At 38.8% G+C, this 18,865-nt stretch overlaps 2 protein-coding genes across 4 annotated transcripts in view; both read left to right on the top strand.

The window, feature by feature from the left end:
- LOC123962915 (sodium/hydrogen exchanger 6-like) overlaps positions 1–3,562 on the top strand; it is a 13,351-nt gene extending 9,789 nt beyond the window's left edge. The window contains exons 14-16 of the mRNA XM_046039414.1: positions 85–173; positions 481–586; positions 955–3,562. Coding sequence (XP_045895370.1) covers positions 85–173; positions 481–586; positions 955–1,272 — 513 coding nt within the window. The 3' untranslated portion in view covers positions 1,273–3,562. The remainder of the gene's footprint in view (positions 1–84; positions 174–480; positions 587–954) is intronic.
- Positions 975–18,865, top strand: LOC123962916 (four and a half LIM domains protein 1-like). Of its 3 annotated transcripts, none has more exons than XM_046039415.1 (6): positions 975–1,114; positions 14,810–14,989; positions 15,289–15,463; positions 16,043–16,212; positions 16,487–16,673; positions 17,855–18,865. In XM_046039415.1, exons 2-6 carry the CDS (start codon positions 14,834–14,836, stop codon positions 18,004–18,006), a joined length of 840 nt encoding a protein of 279 aa, XP_045895371.1. In that variant the 5' UTR covers positions 975–1,114; positions 14,810–14,833; the 3' UTR covers positions 18,007–18,865. The 3 variants fall into 3 exon arrangements, with proteins under 3 accessions (XP_045895371.1, XP_045895372.1, XP_045895373.1); XM_046039416.1 differs by lacking the exon at positions 975–1,114 and adding an exon at positions 4,076–4,199; XM_046039417.1 differs by lacking the exon at positions 975–1,114 and adding an exon at positions 5,987–6,034.

The raw sequence follows: 18,865 nt of genomic DNA, 5'->3' as shown, positions 1-18,865 counted from the left end.
TCTTTCAGGTTACGTTGTGAAGTTGCTATTCTTAAATAAAAATAAAATAAAACAGTAACTAATTAAAAATGTTCTGCTTAACAGAGTTCAGCAGTGTTGGACGGGTCACAGCGGAGGAACACCAAACATGAGAGCGCCTGGCCCTTCAGGATCTGGTATAACTTTGACCACAAGTATCCTTTGAGCCATGGATCACATATTTAAAATCCTGTCTTCAGAAGTGTGGATGCTAGATTCAGCTTTGGACACCAGAGGGTGCTCTTTGCAAACTGTAAGAAAATATACTACAGTAACTTCATCTTTCTGCACAGGTTCACAGTTTTCAAAGTACTTTCTAGCATTAAATATATCATTTCATTTGCAGCCTTGCTGTATCAGAATTAGCACAATTGCATTAGATTATTAAAGAGAATTAAATTGTTTATTTAAAACTAAGTGTTGTATAAACTGTTAAAGTCCTTGACAAAGCCTGTTCTCTAGCTACCTGAAGCCCCTCTTGACCCACAGCGGCCCTCCCCTCACTGCTACTCTGCCTGCTTGTTGTGGGCCGCTGGCACGATGCCTCACCAGCCCACAGGCCTATGAGGTTTGGAGACGCAGGCTGATCTGATACTGTTAAAGTAGCACTTTTTAAATGCCCAATCAGTAACTTCTTGACCATCTGAATTGTATATTTACAGATATAACAGTGTCAGTTATGAGTTTGATATTTTTGTGTTTCTTTACTTATTGTTATTTGAAATAGATACCTGCTTAACCACATTTCAGATGAAGAAAAATCAGCTTTGAAACAGAATTTCATGTCTTGAACTTATTAGAGTCCTAGCAGGTCTTAAACTTGTGTTGAATGTAGGTGGTGGCGCTCCCCTTGTGTGTCCATTTGGATTTTTTATTTAAAGTAGCAGTTTTGTTTTACTCATCTCCATTTTCTTTTTTTCCCTCTCCACACACCAGAACGAAGGTCAGCTCCGCGACGACGACTCTGACTTCATCCTGAACGATGCCAGCGTGAGCTCCATGTATGCCGACGTCACCGTCAGCACGGACGCCTCCGGATCCCACACCATCAACCACAAGCGTGCGTCCAGCACCGGGGGCGGCCCACCTGATGAAGGTATGGATCACGAACTCGCATTGGCAGAACACGAAGTAGCGATCAGGGGCACCCGCCTGGTCCTGCCCATGGATGACCCAGTCGAGCCCCCAATCACAGTCACCCTGCCCCCGCCTCCTTCCCCACCACGCTCCGACCCTCGCAGGCACAGACTGTGAGAAGGCTTGCACTGTCAGGATACCGTTTGTAGTTTTCAACACAAATCATCTAACTTGATTTCACAAGAAAATAGCATCTGTTAGTTGATTTGTTTGGATTTGTGACAAACGGCCTTAACAGTGTGAGTCCTATAAAAGCACCACCTCGCTAATGGTTTTAAAATAGTCTCATCTTTGTGACTTGAGGTGTGCATTGATTTAACTACCCATTAAGATGGATTACTATAATGTTGAATATGATTGCACTACATGTAAGCCACCATTCCAGGAAGCTTAACAATGAGGCTATGGTATTAGTGAGTTTGTTCTACTGTGGTGATATGCCAGTGCTGCTCTCTAAAAGTGAAACTCCCTCCAGCTATGGGGCGATCCCTCAGCGTTAAATATGCAGTTCATTTTTTTCTCTGTTGTGAAGTTGCTCCTGACAACAGGACTTGTATTTGTCTACTATTAAGGTAAGATGACCTACAATAACTAACATTTAGGGTGGCATGTTTTGCTCTGGTACCACTTAGTAAGTGGTGTTAAAGACCCCTTACGCTACAGTTACATTACTAATTTTACTCCACAGACTTGTAAGTGTGCGGTTTGTTTGCCTCCCTCTCAAACTGCTTCCACAACAGAGTCAAGCCGCTTCTCCACTATCTTAAATTTTAGCACTGCCTGCCTCTTTCTCTTCTTGATCAGACTTTTTCATTTATTTATTTAAAAAAAAAAAAGATCAAAAATACTTTATTTATAAAATGATTTATTTTGTTTATTTATTATTTATTTATTGTTTTGTAGTGGGACATAAGTGATTTATCTTTAAAAATGGGACTGCTTGGTGGTGAAAGGCTGTTATGCACCTTTTCCTAAAAAAAAACAACAAAAAAAACACTACGACTCATTCCACACAAGGTACATTGAACAGTAGGGAAGGGAGGTGGATATTCATTAATGTGTGCATATTAAAATATCTCCTTCCTGTTCTGTAGCAGATCCTTCTACTTTATACTTGGAAACTAGAGCTTCCATTTGTGTGTATTTTACAATTGTGTGTGTGATTGTGTGTAGCTGATGTCAGAATGAAACTGTCCAAATCTACTGACGTGGTTATTAGGGCTACTGTCTGTTTCTGGGTTTTCTGTCATCATCTGGTTTAATTTTCTGTCTAAAAAACCCCAAAACACAACAACAAAAAAAACAAGTAACTGCCGTGTCTTTGTGATGTTGTATCAAAGATGACTCTGAGGGCTGGCTGAACTGTTTTGAATTAAAGTGCCTATTCAGAAATTCAATTACTTAATGTAGATTTGTACATATTTTGATTTGCTGATGTGCAGTAAGATGATTCTTGGTTTTTATATGACACTAAACCTTTTGATGCTGTTGAATACTCTTTTGCCAGCTTATGTAGGCCATTAGGTGATAATCTGTAATGTATTTGTATTTGATGTATTCAAAAGGTGGAGAGCCTAAAAGAGCGCAAATAAAAACACAGTCCTTTCATTAAGGGGAAATAACAAGTATCATATATATTTTATCAGATATAATCTTTTTCTGAACAGTGTACCTATGGAAAATGTATACATGAACAAAAACAACAAAAAAACCTGGCAACATGTTTTTGGCTTTTTATTTGCCAGTTAGGTCAAGAGAAAGACACTGTTACAGTAGGATACCACTGACTTTTTTTCTCCTTGTTGGGGAAACCAGCTTGTTGGTTCTGTTCCTACCTCAGTGAGAGATATTTTGCACTAAGGCATCTCCTTAGTTAACTGAGACCCGTGTCTGTCCTGTTTTCTGCGGATCAGGTCGGATATTTATGACTGTGTAGAAATAAATTCCCATGCATTTCTTTTTCTTTTTACCTTCAAGCAGAATTCTTTGAGTTTCTACATAATCATCTGGAGATGTGGGAATGAGTGAAGTAGCATTTTGTTCTTTCAGTAACGTACCCTTTGGTTTTCATTTATTGTTTAAATGTAATTGTAAACCATTATAAACACACTTTGTTGTACAATTACAACAGATGTAACCACACTTAAAACTACAAATCAGAACATGTTTGATTTAGTTTTTTACTGTTTGTAGAAACAGTTTAATGACAGTTGTATTTGTGAAAGGTACACTTGCAATAGGTCTATATAGGTGAATGTTTTTAAAATGTGATTTTTTGTTGATTGGGAAATAATCTCAGATTGAAAAAAAAATTCTCTGTGTATTCCTGAAGTTATTAACAGTGTCTCTTCAGTCAGACATCTTGCAAATGTACTAGAAGAAAATAAAAAACAATTCTTGAAATGGACACGTCTTTTTTCATTAAAATGTTGCAGTCCCATAATTACCTTCCTGCATTGTTTTGTTCTACAGCATTAGGCTACTTAGGGAATCTCATTTTTTAATTTAATTTTCCACCTCTTCAGTCAATTAAGCAAACCACATCCACTGATGGAAGACTGTGAGATACAACTGAAAGCTCATGAAAAAGTGGATATCAAGTTAATCTGGTTTTTTGTCTAAATTGACATTCACATTCCATTTTCTGCTTGTTTACAAGCCATAAAATGATGTTGGCTACAGTAACATTAATACAAGCTAGTTAAGTGAGGCTACCGGCCTTTTTCTTTTTTTTTTAGCTTGTTCCCACATTTTCTTGAAAAACATGGTGTGCCCTATCACTTATTTCAAATGTCAGTGTTCAAATATTTACTTTTATTTTGAAGGTAATGTCACCCCGCTTCTTTTCGAACGTTCCGCTAATCTTATTGTGACGGCAACCCTTCCTATTTCCGGTCTCAGACTGGCAGTTTGCGTGGAGCTTGACGCAGCTGCAGATGGCAGTACTTATAACGTGTGAGGGTCTCGTTAAAGCGGAGTTCCGCTGCCTCCACACAGTTCAGAGAGCACCGCTCATCCGCGCCGCAGTCATCACCCTGAATCCGGTAAGCTGGCTGATGAGCACCGCTGTTTATTACCGCACACAGTCTAACCAAATCTCTTTTTTTCTGAAACCTACTTTTAGTTTTAGACTACCCGACCTGCAGGGATGTCTTGTTTGCACTTGAGCATGCATTTTATATGACGCCTGATGAAATTGTCGGCACAACTGCGAGCCGCACTTGCATCTTTTATTAGTCCAGTGTTAATATGTGGCCACTGTTAAGGTTGTCGCTTTTAATGAATAGCCAGGTTATGGCTGATCCCCTATACCTGCAGTATTATGCCACACTAACAAATGTACAGTAGCAACTCTTCCTCTTTCACACATCTTATGATTTCATACACGTTTCACTTCCAAAGCAGCAATTTGATATCCGGAGAGGAAACAAGCCTTAACGTTGTCTGGGGCGTTGGCCATCTCTGTCTTTGTAAGTTTGTGTGTGTGTGTGTGTGTGTGTGTGTGTGTGTGTGTGTGTGTAAGCTACAGTTACATGCTGACTTGTGGAAGCCTGGTCTGCTCCTGAAATCTGTTTCCAGTTAGGAAGTCTCTTTTTTTCACTCAGTGATGGAACCACTGAGGCTAAAAAATGCATCACAGAGGTCAATTAAAATTCCTGTACCTCAATTTTCATTGTCCTGTGTGTGTGTCCATGTAAGTGGTGCATATGGCTTCAGTGTTGGCTCCTTATTCTACAAGAGGCTGTGAAGTAAATTCAGGATCCATATGTGACATATGTGAAGTCTTTATCCTAAACACACACACAGGTTTAGGGTGTAACAGTTCACACATGACCGATTGTGTGACTGCAAACCTTTAAGATATAGGAATAAAACAATTAATTATTCATAAATTGATAGAGGAAAAGGTCATTTGTCTGGTGAATGACCCCAAAACAAGACTGAAAGGGGAAGGAGACATTTTCCAGTGTGATTACAGAAGGAAACAGCTTGCTGGACGTTGTGAAATAATGCGTTCATAAATGTTGCAACTGAGTGTAAAATGTCATCTTAACATAAATTTTTTGGATATACGCAAGTAAATAGTGCTGATTTTAACAGTAATGTGGAAGTACATGCAGTATTTCTACACACTATTGCACAAACACACATACAGTAAGTACCCCTAGGCCCAGATGTGTGACCTTTCGCTGCCTCACACACACACACTCTCTCACACACACTTTCTCTCTCTCTCACACACACACACACACACACACACACACACTCTCTCACATACTCTTTCACACACACTCTCTCTCTCTCACACACACACACACACACACACACACACACACACACACACACACGAAATCCGTAGGGCTTTTTTGGCTCGATTTGAAGCTGATGCCTGCATGTTAAAGAAATTACCATGAGCTCAGTCCCATAAAATACATCACAGGCTCATAAAACTTTATGCAATTTGTCTGACTGCATGTCATGGTAACTCCCTGTTGTGTTTCGCCTGTTGTGACTTTAATAGGTTAGAATGAAAATGGGATACAGACTGTATGTCTTTCTTTTCACTGATCCCCAACGGTAAACTACATATTTTTAGTAGAGGCTTCAGTGGAGTTCTGCAGTTTCAATCCTCTGACAACATGATGTCGAAATAGGTTTTGATCGAGAAACTCGGCAGTGTGTTATCTATGGCCTGTAGCCTGTTGTGATGTGCATGGGCGTGCTGACAATCAGTGGTTGTGAAATGGACAGGAAAGAAAGCTTCTGTATTATGTGGAAGAACTACTGTCCAATAAATATGGAGCTACAGACAGGTGATGGTAAGGTTATCTTAGCTCAGCATAAAGACTGGAAACAGCTAACAGCGCTTTGTCCAAAGGTAACAAAAATATTTAAAAGCACCTCTAAAGCTTACCAATTAAAATGTGGTTATGCACTGGACTATTTCTTGGCCGGGGTTAGTGACTTCCTGTCTTGCCTTGTCTTCACTGAATTTGCCAGGCAACCAGCAGCAACTACAACTTGTCATTTTGTTAGACTGTTTTTTGTACAGATAAAGCAAACAAGATAGAACATGTTCATCGTTGAGTTTTCGAGATGCCGGTAAGCAAATTTTGTTACTTGTAGACTAACTCAGGCTAACTGTCTAAGCTAAGCTTGTAGTCTCCTGCTTGTAGCTTCATATTTAAGGCACAAACATGAGTGGAATCAATCTTCTTATCTAACTCTTGGCAAGAAAGCAAATAAACATATTTCTCAAACTGATACAGTAACAGAAGAAGGGCACATTAGGTGTACCTATGGTAGATTTTGGAGCAACCACCACATTCAAAACACTAAATGAGGAAATATCTTTTGTGAGACTGTTGTTTCATCCCTTCAGTATAGTTAGAGACTTGAAAAATCTATGCCAAGGGATATTTAAGTTGTTAGCCTAATGTACTTACTAAGACATTTGACTATGTTGGTTTTTCATTTAATTTGGCACCCATCTGAGTTTACTCAGCCTTGTGGTTTCACAGTTAAATTGTTGGTAAATGATCTAATTTTTGGTCCCCTGAAGGAGACGTTAAGAATTGCTCGAGTTATACAGGGTCTGGGGTGTGGTCATTGTTACGGTCAGAATATGGAAGAATGGTTAGAAACTGAGATATGCAGGGATTTGTTGGTTGGAGATTTATGGAGAGAGATTGGAACAGTTTGGAAGCAAACAAGGCCCTAAGATAGCACTGAGGGCTTAAATGTCCCATTAGATCACTTTAACATTCAGTTTTACCGTAAGCTTTGGACCTCCAGCAGTGCTCCTACAGGACCAATGTTGGGAGCGCACATGCGCACACAATGTCATAAATATTCATGGCAATGGAAATTGGTCATACATTGCTGCTGAAGCTCTCTAGTTTAGTCAGCTGCTCTGTTCTGAAAGACGCCTCAGTTACTGAATTGACAACTGAGGGGAGGGAAAGGAGAGAATAGGAGATGAGTGCAGGAACAGAAGCAGTGTGTAACTGATAAAGAGAAGAGGTTGAAGTACAGCTAACCAGCAGCTTCTGCTAAAACCATCACGTGTTGTAGCGAGACATGCTGCGTTTCTTAGACCTCGCTCTACATGACTCAGATCTGGTGTATCGGCTTTATTCCACCGTCTGGAATGTGGCTCACCAGAGCCAAATAAAACAATAATCTTTCTTTGGATGCTGATGTGGAGCACAAATGTTTAGCTGCTCAGTTTCCAAAACTGATGTGTATTTATTTTTGAGATAGAATGACTGGAATCAGGGGATGGGAATGCTCTGTGTGATGTTGAAGCAGTTGGGCCATGATTTGGGAGATAAAGTGATCTTTAAAGTTGCTCTTATCTGTTATTTATTTCAACAATGAATCAAGTGACTGTGTTAGTGCGCAGTTTAGTATTAAGGTTTTCTATTGAGTTATGTTGTGACTGCAAATTTAAAAAAAAATAGTTTACAGTAAAAATCATTACTATTATTTATTTATGTTCTGTGCATTTTTTTATTTAGTAATTTTATACAATTCCCAGAGTATTTGACACATGCCAGAGGAGCCTTAACTTACTTCTGTAGTGTAAGATAGTTATATAGACATTTGTATAGGCACAGCCAACTAGCTTGTGAAGATTGAGGCCTGTTTATGAGGGCAGCCGCTTACTCACTGACCTTGTTAATGCAATGCATTGTGGTCTTTTGAGGCTTTTGTTAGTTCAGACATTGATGTATCTCTTCTTCTTCTGCAAAGGATGTTTTCTTGTAAAATAGTTGAAAATTGCTGGAGACTTCTGAAACTAGTAAAAAGCTCTTGCTACTTCATTCTGAAAGACAAAGATGTGAAATTTACTTAGAAAGCTGAACTTTGGCCACAAATTTAATTAATCGATTTTAATCAGGCTTAGCTTCTTTCTTTTTTTTAAAAAGTTTTTTCTTTTAGCCATCTATGATCAGAAATTGAATATCTTTAGGTTTTGAACTGTTGGGTGGGGGAAAAAAGCAATTTGAAGACATAACCATGGGCTGTGGGATATTTTATTGGGTATTTTTCACTATTTTCTGACATTTTGTGGAACAAAAGAAAATAACTTGATACCTTAATCGACTAATCTATTTTTAAACCACCAGGAAGTCCCATTAAGAGACACGCTCCACTGGCTATCCAACCACATTAATGATTACAGAGTTTCTAAAAGCAAGTCTGCATGGTCCTGGGGTCACACCTGCAGCACACACTGCATGTCACTAAAGTTCAGCCAGGGTTTATGGTATGTGAATCTGCAGGCATTAATGATATGTTAATGTAGACACAATATTCAGTGTGTGTGTGTGGCTGGACTGTGCCAACGTCACCGTTCTGATGGAGACTTCCTGTTTCTCGGCTTTCCACTACATTCTTCAGCGATAAGCTCATGCCAACACACACACGGACACACACAGATGTTAGGTACAAGCAGACACTCTCACACTATTTTCGTTGGTCTGGTCATAGCTGTTTTCGTCTCTTATCTTTCTGTTTCTTTATTTTGCCGTCTATGTCTCTTTCCCATCCCTCATGTGTTTTAACTGTGTGTTAAGATTTTCCTCTCGTCCCCATTACATGATGTCACCTCTCTGTGGTTCCTTTGTACACCACAGACCTCCGACCGCCATGTAGTGACTGGGTCTGGACTTCTGAGAACCAGCACTGAGTAGTAACTGTTATAGTCAGGTGAATGAAACTTTAACAGAGGTGGGAAAGGATACACACACACACACACACAGAGAGCCACAAGACAAGACATGAAGGGATTCGGAGGTATTAAAAACTAAATCACAGGAAGTTTTAAAATCTTTTAAAGGGAGTGGTTGCAGACTGCTTGACTACACACACACTGCATTTACTTAACATTCATTCCCCGGAGACTTAACCCAACCTGAAAAGGATAAGACTGGTGATATTTTAATTATTGTCAATAAATGTCATGAAAAGACCAAAACCAACAATGAACTGATCCCACTAACAGGTACTCTGTGTAGCTTATTCCTCTATGCCAAAGAACTCTGTTTTTGTCAAAAAGTATTAACAACACATCAATGAGCCACAGTGTTTCACTGGATGACATGTTTCTTACCATGAACACGGGCACTGTAGTTTATCTGTGACTGAAAATAGTCTTCAACAAACACACAATTTACTCCTGTTTGTGTTGAAAGTAAGAAAAATGTACATTAACGCCAAACTTTAACCTTAACCACTACATGCCCAACCCTCATGTGAACCATAAACCAAGTCTTATGGTGCTTTCAGACCAAAAGCAAAGAGAGCAATGGGGGCGGCGCGTTTACATTCAAAGTCAATGGAAAGACGCAGAGAGCCGCGATTTCCTGTTGGGTGGTGCAGACGGGGCGATGCCGGCGACATAATTCTGAGTTGCGATAGCCTATCAGCGTTGAGATTATCAGGAAGCCATCGACGGCTTCAGAGCCTTGTTTGGAGAGGACCAGGCAGAGTGGAGAAGTAAGTGCGGGGAAAAGCCGAAGACAGAGCGGGAGCAGCGCTGCAGCTTTTGGACAAATAAACACCCGTAGTCTGACTGGTTTATGCTCTGACAACTACGGCATTTACTCGCGGGAGGAGCTCGGAGTAAACTGCTTTTATTAAATTAGCTTTTTACTTTTTAACTTTATTCCAGCTTTGTATTGTACTCTGAACAAGTTAGAATAGCATAGCCCTGATTGATCCTCACTCCACATTTAGAAGTTGTTGTCATGCTGACAGACCTGACAAAGCATGAATTCATATGTTTAACAAATCTCCATCATATTGTAGTTATTTCTGCATCAGTTTGATCCGTTTATTGCCATTTAATCACAGCAAAATGTTTATTTGGGGTTCATGCAGCTAGTTTATTCCCGTTATCGTGTTGTGTGTGAACACACTTGGCAGTTGTGCAGCGATAAAACCCCCGCAAGGAAAGCGTTGCGAGGATTAAATTTGTGTTTGGTCTGAATGCACAGTCAGTCCTAAAATCTAATGGTTTTTCCCAGTGGTATGCAGGTTTTTGCCCCAATATGGGAGGTGAGTCCCCATGATGTGATTTTCAGATTTACGTCCCCACATTGTGATAAATACAAATACACACACAGAGTTGTCCTTGGCTGTGGTGCTGCCTTCCAACCCTGCCTCCAGCTTCGACTGCGTGACACAACTTAATTGCACATTTTAGCTGTTTCCATGGCGATCAAACAAAGAGTTTTGTATTGGCAGCATGGATACGAGAAAATGATGTATACGTGCTGCCACGCCATGACACAGTGAGAATATTTATTGCAGAAAAACCAAGTAAAGACATGAAGCAACACTGTCTCTCAGAGCTGCCTGACGTCAGTGTAACCTGATTTATTTCCTTCGAACCTGTGTGGATACTGGCTCACTTCCCGTCAGCCATTGTTTGACTCCCATCAGATAACATTTTCATGATGCTGGTAGCCAAGTGTTATTGTTGCCTGCTCTACAGCCTTAGACGTACACAGTACTTAATGTGGCAGTGGTCTACACAGCCACATTAAAAAAAGACAGGCACAGAAAACTATATATTGATTGTTATTAGTTTAGGGAGAGACAGGAAGTACAATTGAAGATAACAGGTAAATACCAGACTGTGCCTTTGGCCAGGTTGACTTGCTGTCTTCAAGTGGAGATGGATAAGTAACCTCACTCAGTCAACAAATAAACCAACTTCTGGTGTTTCCATTAATAAGTAATGAATTAACTGGTCACTCAAAGGGAGATGGATGTCCGCTCCACATGATGTCAGTGTCCGTTTATAGCTTGACTGTCTGTTGAGGAGACACGACTACAAAAGAAGCTATTTAATCAACTTTATTAACAGCAGCACCTTTAACCTCAGACACTGTCTAACAGCAGTCTGACTCTGGCTAAAAAGTGTGAAAATCTCTTTAGTCTAAGGTGGACTGGATATTTTACTTACTGTATTAAAATGTTATTTTCTTGGCTTATTATGTTTCAGTTACTTGATTAGGTTGGAGAGTTAAAGTGTGACTCTAAATGCTGTTTTAGAGACTTTTCCAGAAAAATAAAATAACATTCAAACTGACTAAAAATGGACAAGCATTGTTCAGTTTTTATGCTCCATATATCTGGAACAAACTCCCAGAAGACTGCAGGTCTGCTGAAACTCTCAGTTCTTTTAAATTAAGACTTTTCTTTTTACCACTGCCTTTAATGAACTCAAATGTAAGGCTGTAGATTAATATTGTACACTGCACTGTGACTTTTACTGTCCTGTTTTACACTATTTTTATTTCCTATTTAACTCTTTAAAATATATTTTACCCTGTTTTATTTTCTATTTCACCCTTTAAAAATTATATTTTAATTTTTTTTTTTCAATTTCCCTTTGTTGCTTTTATGTTTTATGTAAAGCACTTTGAATTGCCTTGTTGTTGAAATGTGCTACACAAATAAACTTGCCTTGGCTTCAAATGATTAAATTAAAAGATATTTAAGGCTCATAATTTTCATAATTTTTGCTGTTGTCTGCCTGGATTTTTAGCTACATGCTTTTTTGTATAGACATGGTGAGGAGTAATGGTCAGCATATGCCTCTGCTAATAGTAAGTAATTCAGAAAAGTGGGAAAAAACCCAAAAGACCCACTGAGTTGCACTCGAAAACAACAGAATGTTTGTCCTACAAGTGATATTTTTAGCCATGCTATCAGTGTTTGTCAGTCAACCACTTTGATCCAGACTAAAATATCTCAACTGTGAAATGGTTTGCCATGAAATTTTTGCACAATTGTCCCCAGAGGATGAAAACAACTGACTTCGGCGATCCCCTGACTTCTCCTCTAGCGCCACCATGAGATTCACATTTGTGGGTTTGAGTGAAATGTCAACACTTTAAGACATAATGATTGCAAAAGTACTTGTTAGTTTGCAAGATTTATTTGGTAATTATGCAAATGCTATACTAAGATGGTGAACATAATAAACATTTCTTCGTAGTACCAGCATGTTAGCTTGGCTTAATCTTGTTATAACCCATTTTATTATGAGAGTTTCAGCATGGATTGATGTTTGTGATCTGTGTTTATTACAAAACATTTCTAATTTTTATGTTGTATAATAGCTGTTAAGAGACCAAAAAAGAAGAGACTAGTGGGACAAATATGAAGGTCATGAATCTTTTCTCTGGTCCACCATCCTCCCAGATCTTTACTCAGACCTTAATCCTCAAAAAAACAAACCATTTTTAACTTAAACCCTTTACAATTTGAAAACTAGAAAAACTTGTAGTACAAGTCCTTGACATGAAGATCATATTACAGGACCTGACAGACTGCCTTTAACTGCATCTGTCCAACCACGATTTCACCATTTTGCCCCTGTCATGTCTCCTTTCCAAAAGCATCAGAATAAGTATCACCATTAATCTTATCTATTGGCCCTAGCCTATAGAAAGGAATCTCTGACACATCTGTGATTTTTGCCGAGAGTTTAAGGAAAGTCACAAGAAAAGGGAGGACTTGGATGTTTTTGAACGCATCCAAAACTCGTGGTAACGTCACTCCTCAGCCAAAACCAGAACTTCCTCATTAATCTGTGCTGACATGCCGATCCAACTGCGAGGCCAACGCTAGATTTTGTGGTTTTGGCGGTCTGCTAGGGAGTGGTCCAAGTAAGGTGGAGTGTGTGCATATGAGTGTATGTGTGTGTGGGTTCTGTCAAAGAGTTGTCAACGTTCCAGATCTCACCACATTAGTCATACCAGGCATTCCTTCATGTGTTCACCTCACTGTGCTAACACAAACACACACACACACACACACACACACACACACACACACACACACACACACACACACTGCTCTCTCACAACAGTTTAGGAGAATTCCTTGCAGTCGGCCAGCGTGAACTTAATGTGGGTGAACAGACTTTAGCCATGTCTTCCTCCACATTTCTGTTTGTTTGTGTGGCTGTGATTTTGCCATCATGTTGCATTTTATTTGCCATGTGAAATCTTGACCCTGTAATCACAGCTCTGTGATAAGTTATGGTGATCAACATGGTGATTTTGGTTCTATGTTTAGGAAGTTTATGTGTGTTGTATTTTGGGGAGAAAATTTTTTTGGACTGCTGTGTGAGAAAGCAGTTACATAAGGAGGCTTCAGACATTGAATCAGGCCCCTCTTCTGTCCAGTTTTGGAATTTAAAGGTCGACAGCAGTGCAAGAAGTGTTTAGATTCGTTACTACTACCGTAAAACTACCCATACATGATACGCAATGTAAACTCCATTACAAGTATAAATCCTGCATTCAAAATATTACAGAAGACAGAAGTCATATAAGCATAATTTGTAAACAGCATTTTAATGTAGTAGTTCGTCGAAGTGGAGGTAATTTGAACAACTTTTGGTAGTTAAATTCATAACTATGCAATATTAGGATGAACATAGTAGTGGTTAGAAGTATAAAGTAGTACAAAATGATAATACTGAAGTAAACTACAAGTACATCAAACCTGTACTTTATTGTAGTACTTGAGTAAATGTACTTTAATTACATTACACTAATAGACTTGGACTACTAGATTTGGGACTTTGTCACCTTTGAATTCTGCTGCAGGTCTTTTCAGAGTTATCCTAAATTTTTACCTAATTATCCTCTGATTGAGTATACACATGTAGCCAGAGACTATGGAAAAGCACTGTACAACAAAAGCAGTAACATTATCTTATAGTTACAGCTCATTGGTTTAATGGTTTTTTGTGATTTTCAATGAAAAACACAGATGTTTTAGGAGCAGATGTTTAAACTGATTTTTCAATATAGATAAATCCCCACTCATAATTAGATATAATTAGCACTTCTAACTTTACTTGCAGACTTAATGTTTGGTAGATCAACTACCATTGCCCTTTAGACTAAGGCAAATAGTTACTTTGGTTACAAGGATGTGTATTTAAAATGCCAAAATCTGATTTGAAACCATGAAATAAGGTTTTAAATTTCATCATCAGATTACAGGATTCAAACTTGTGCTGTGGCCATTTGTCTTGACTCTCAAATCTTCAGCTTTATTGCTGTAAGTTATCAGTTGTGTGCGTAGTTTTATCAGACAGAGATAAGATGTATGAGTGAGGAGGGCCGTATCACAAACAGAATACAAAGGCACTGTGTCATAAATGCCGTGCACACATTATAAAACAACCAGGTGGACATGCACATAGCAGATATGTACACCTGGTTGCTATGCTTTTACATAATACAAATATTTCAGCATCAAAGCTGGTGAAGAAAAGCATCTAATCAGCAGCCTGCAGCAGCAAATATTACAGTGCTCATTTGTCCAACTTTCTCCTTCTCTTCAGTCACAGTAAATGTGTCCAGCGCCCTCATGTGGTGTCCTCGGCAGCCTTTTATGTTGTCAGGAAAATCATGTCATTTATCAAGTTAAAATGGCAAACATTTGGGTTTCACCTTTTGAAATGTGAGGCTTGGCAGCTTTTTCTCTGTTTGATATTATTGTAAAGTGTCGCTGTTCTTGCCCTAACAGCATAATTTTAATGTGACGTCTACATGATGAGTTAAGGATGAGCAGGATGTTCACCTTTTCTCTCTTCTTGTTTTATTTGTTGTAGTTCTGAGTCTCCCTTGGAGTGACGATGGCAGACAGCTCGCACTGCTTCTACTGTCGGGACGACCTTGGGGGGAAGAAGTTTGTCCGCAACGAAGGCAAGCCAGTGTGTGTCCGCTGCCACACCAAGTTCTGCGCCAACTCCTGTGCCGAGTGCCATCGACCCATCCCTCTGGAATCAAAGGTGTGCGATTGAGTTTTCTATGTACACTGAACAAAATTATAAACGCAACACTTTTGTTTTTGCCCCTATTCATCATGAGCTTAACTCAACTAACATAGATTTTGACAGATTTGTGAACAGTATTTGAGAGAAATAGGCCTTTTGTGTACATAGAGAAAGTCTTAGATCTTCTGCTCATAATGAAAAACTATAGTGTTGCATTTATAATTCTGTTCAGTATATGTATTACTTATCAGTGTTGCTTTATTTTCTCTCCACGTACCTCTCATCAAACTCTCCCCTGTTCTGTCCTGCACCAGGAGCTCAGCCACAAGGGCCGCTACTGGCATGAGGAGTGTTTCCGCTGTGTGAAGTGTTACAAGCCTCTGGCCAAAGAGCCCTTTAGCACCAAGGATGACCGCATCATGTGTGGGAAGTGCTGCTCCAGAGAGGATGCTCCACGCTGCCATGGCTGCTATAAACAAATACTTGCTGGTAAGACAATCAACTTCAAACTGTGATTTTGAACTGTTAGCTTAGTTACCTTACTGACAGGGTTTTGGGAAACTGGCCCATCGGTCAAAATACTGAAGTGATTAAAATAATTATTGAAAGCTTAATTTTCCTTGAAAAAACAATTAGCACGGGCATTTAAAAACAGATGCAATACAGAATGATTTCTAAAGAATTTAACTTTCTTCATACATTTATGTACCAGAGAGCAGAGGTACAGTCCTGCTCATCATAAAGTCATCACGTTAAAAATGATTTTTTCCAGCTAACAATTACTTTCTCAGTCTATCAGTGCTCATCATTCCCCTAAAGTGGCATTTCTAAATTGCTTGATTTGAACAAATTCAGAAGTCACTTTACAATGACATCAAACAGAGAAAAGCTGTTTCTTTCAATAATGGTACCAAAACCTTGTAAAAACCCAATTTGGTTTTGAAAGTGGCTCAATTTTGAAATTGAGCCACTGTCTTGTATTGAGCTTTACAGTCGAGTTGTGTTGGCGATTTGACTTCATTACCCGTTTCTCTGACCTAATATCTCCCCATCTCTTATCTTCTGCAGGCACAGAGAGTGTGGAGTACAAAGGGAACTCGTGGCACGACGAGTGTTTCACCTGTTGCAGCTGTAAACGACCAATAGGATCGCAGAGTTTCCTCTCCAAAGGAGATGACATTTACTGCAACCCCTGCTATGACAAGAAGTTTGCCAAACACTGCTTCAGCTGCAAAAAGGTTTAGGTTTATTCTTTTTCTTTTCAAACAGGAGGCCAGATCCACATTTCTCAGTCTTCCCATATGATAAAGCTTTTCAAGCAGTTCATGTACTTACAAAACTACAATAGTAAAGTAAAGGGAGGTTAAAATCAAGAGTGTGGTAGCAACATTATGAACCAACAATTATTTTCTGGACTGTAGACAGTTTGTCAAAACCATATTAATTTAAAATAGGATTTTAACATTAGCACAATGGTAATACATATGTTCATACTTTTGCATCTGTCTCTAGCCTATAACCTCTGGAGGAGTGAACTACCAGGACCAGCCGTGGCACAGCCACTGTTTTGTGTGCAGCTCCTGTTCCAAGCCTCTGGCAGGGACGAGTTTCACCAACCACCAGGACCAGGTCTTCTGTGTTGACTGCTACAAGAGCTCTGTGGCAAAGAAATGCAGCGGCTGCCAAAACCCCATCACAGGTTAATTGAAATTAAAACATATTATGTTATAATATATAAATGTAAAAACAAAACATATGAGGCTAAAATCTGCAACATTGATTTTTTTTTAATCATTATTTTAACAAAAATATTTCATGCCAATCAGTGTTACTAATCAAGTAAAAATATTAAAGGAAAAGCATCAGCAGACTCCAATGTGCACAAATGTGTTCCTTTGAGACTACACCCCCCCCCAGAGATCTTCGGTCACATGTTCCAGCCAGAACTTAACCAGTGATAGTCATGTTCCAATTTAGGGTCGGGAACCCTTGAATGTGGGTCCTCGAGGCAAGACTTTATGTCTGTATGCCGTGCTTACATCAGTTGGAATAGTATAAATGGGAAAGATTCCCACGCTTTCAACTTGTGAGTGTTTAAGTGTTGCTCCTGTTAAGGTAAAAAACACAGTGGATTGATTACATACATACTATATTCATTAATTCTGGGTTTAATTATCATGAATGAAGGACTTTAGACTATTCCATGGGGCAGCGTGGGCGACCAGGAGAAAAATATGGAGTGGAACTTAGTTGAATGAACATGATTTATGTAGGAAAAACAAGAGCTTGCTGACCGAAATAATTTCTTTTATTTCAATTAAATTCAACAAAGTAGAAGTTAAATGGTGACACAAATATGATTAACATGTCGGAAAATGGTAAGGACCCAGCATTAACCTACCACTCCTCCTGAAATGAGACATTCCAGCCTCACAGAAACCAAAACTAATCTGGATGTTTTTTGTCAACTCTTAAAAAATGGGACACGTTTATCATAAAGACGTAGGCCAATAAGGTGTTCATTAGGTGGTAACCTATACTACAAACTGGGTAAACTTTGATAACAGTTTGAGTGTATAGTACAAGTCGTAACTTGGAGACTATACCAGGGAAATGGTTTATATATCCAGATGTGTTCCATTCATCTATAGAAAAAAAACAATAGATGTCCGGCACATTCAGTCACCAAAATGTGAATAAAAGGTTATCCACTCCTGATTAGAAAAACCCAGCCATTGAACATTCACTTGTTTTCCAGATTGGAGGTACTTTTCCTGCTGTTACAGGGGTGGTGAAAATGATTACAGCTGCTGGCTGAAGTAAAGGACGGAGGAGGAAACAAAAGTGACAGATATGTAACTAACTCTCCTTTCCTCTTAGGTTTTGGTAAAGGAGTGAACGTGGTGAACTATGAAGGCAGCTCCTGGCATGAATACTGCTTCAACTGTAAGAAATGCTCCCTCAGTCTGTCCAACAAGCGTTTCGTAGTCAACGGGAAAGACATCCTCTGCCCCGACTGTGGCAACAAGTAGAGACGGAAAACCTGGTCACTTTTTTCCTTTCTTTATACATAAAGTCTCCTTTTCAATATTTGCTTAATTTTGGGGTGATTACCCACAAAGTGATGGAACAATTGGGACCAAAATGTAACTTGTGTCCACTGTTGATTGTTTCTTCTGATGCCGCATGCAAACATTAAAGCATGTGATGCCAGTGACAAGCTTTGTCCTAAAACATAGAAATCAGAGGCTTGAAAGATAAATAGAATGTAGCTAAGGCTGGCAGTGTAGAAGACTGTTATGACATAAAATATATATGATATAAAACACATAAAAACAACTTAACAGTCAATTACAGTAAATGAGCAGCAGATTAATGCATTACTTACCTAAAATAAAAGTAGCTCTATACTGAGGAAATGATGTAGGTGATTTTACAGATCATAATTTTATTTTTAAACTTTTCTTGTGCTTTTTTATGAGCTGATGGTTGAGAGTCATCACTTTGTGTTAGTATAAAGCTAGACGGCACCATGTTTTTTTTTTTAAACATACATTTAAAATAAATATGTGAATTTGGATCATTCTAAATGTATTTTTTATCCTCTTTTAGCAGAATTAACTGCTTCCTAAGTGGCTTTAATGTTGTTTTTCTATTTTTGAATGCTGATATTTTTCCTGTGACCAAAAAAGTGATTTTTTTTAAATAACCAAAATTATATCTATGTAGGTGATTGCTGTTTAAGGGATTACTATGCTCATTGTACATTTTAAGTAAATAAACTTGGGTGCACTTTTATTAACTGAGGAAAGTGGAAATTTAAATATCAAATTGGAATATATACAAACTGCATGCCTTCATGTGTTGCTAAAATAAAAAACTTTCTACAAA

Source organism: Micropterus dolomieu, linkage group LG23 (genome assembly GCF_021292245.1).
Source record: "Micropterus dolomieu isolate WLL.071019.BEF.003 ecotype Adirondacks linkage group LG23, ASM2129224v1, whole genome shotgun sequence".
Lineage (NCBI taxonomy): Eukaryota > Metazoa > Chordata > Actinopteri > Centrarchiformes > Centrarchidae > Micropterus > Micropterus dolomieu.
Note: the sequence above shows the minus strand (reverse complement) of the source record. Positions and strands in the feature narration are given on the sequence as shown.

Coding starts and splice junctions, on each gene's coding strand:
- LOC123962916 (XM_046039415.1), top strand. CDS start 14,834: ATGGCAGACAGCTCGCACTGCTTCTACTGTCGGGACGACCTTGGGGGG. Junction 16,213..16,486: donor ACTGCTTCAGCTGCAAAAAG/GTTTAGGTTTAT, acceptor ATCTGTCTCTAG/CCTATAACCTCTGGAGGAGT. Junction 16,674..17,854: donor CTGCCAAAACCCCATCACAG/GTTAATTGAAAT, acceptor CTTTCCTCTTAG/GTTTTGGTAAAGGAGTGAAC.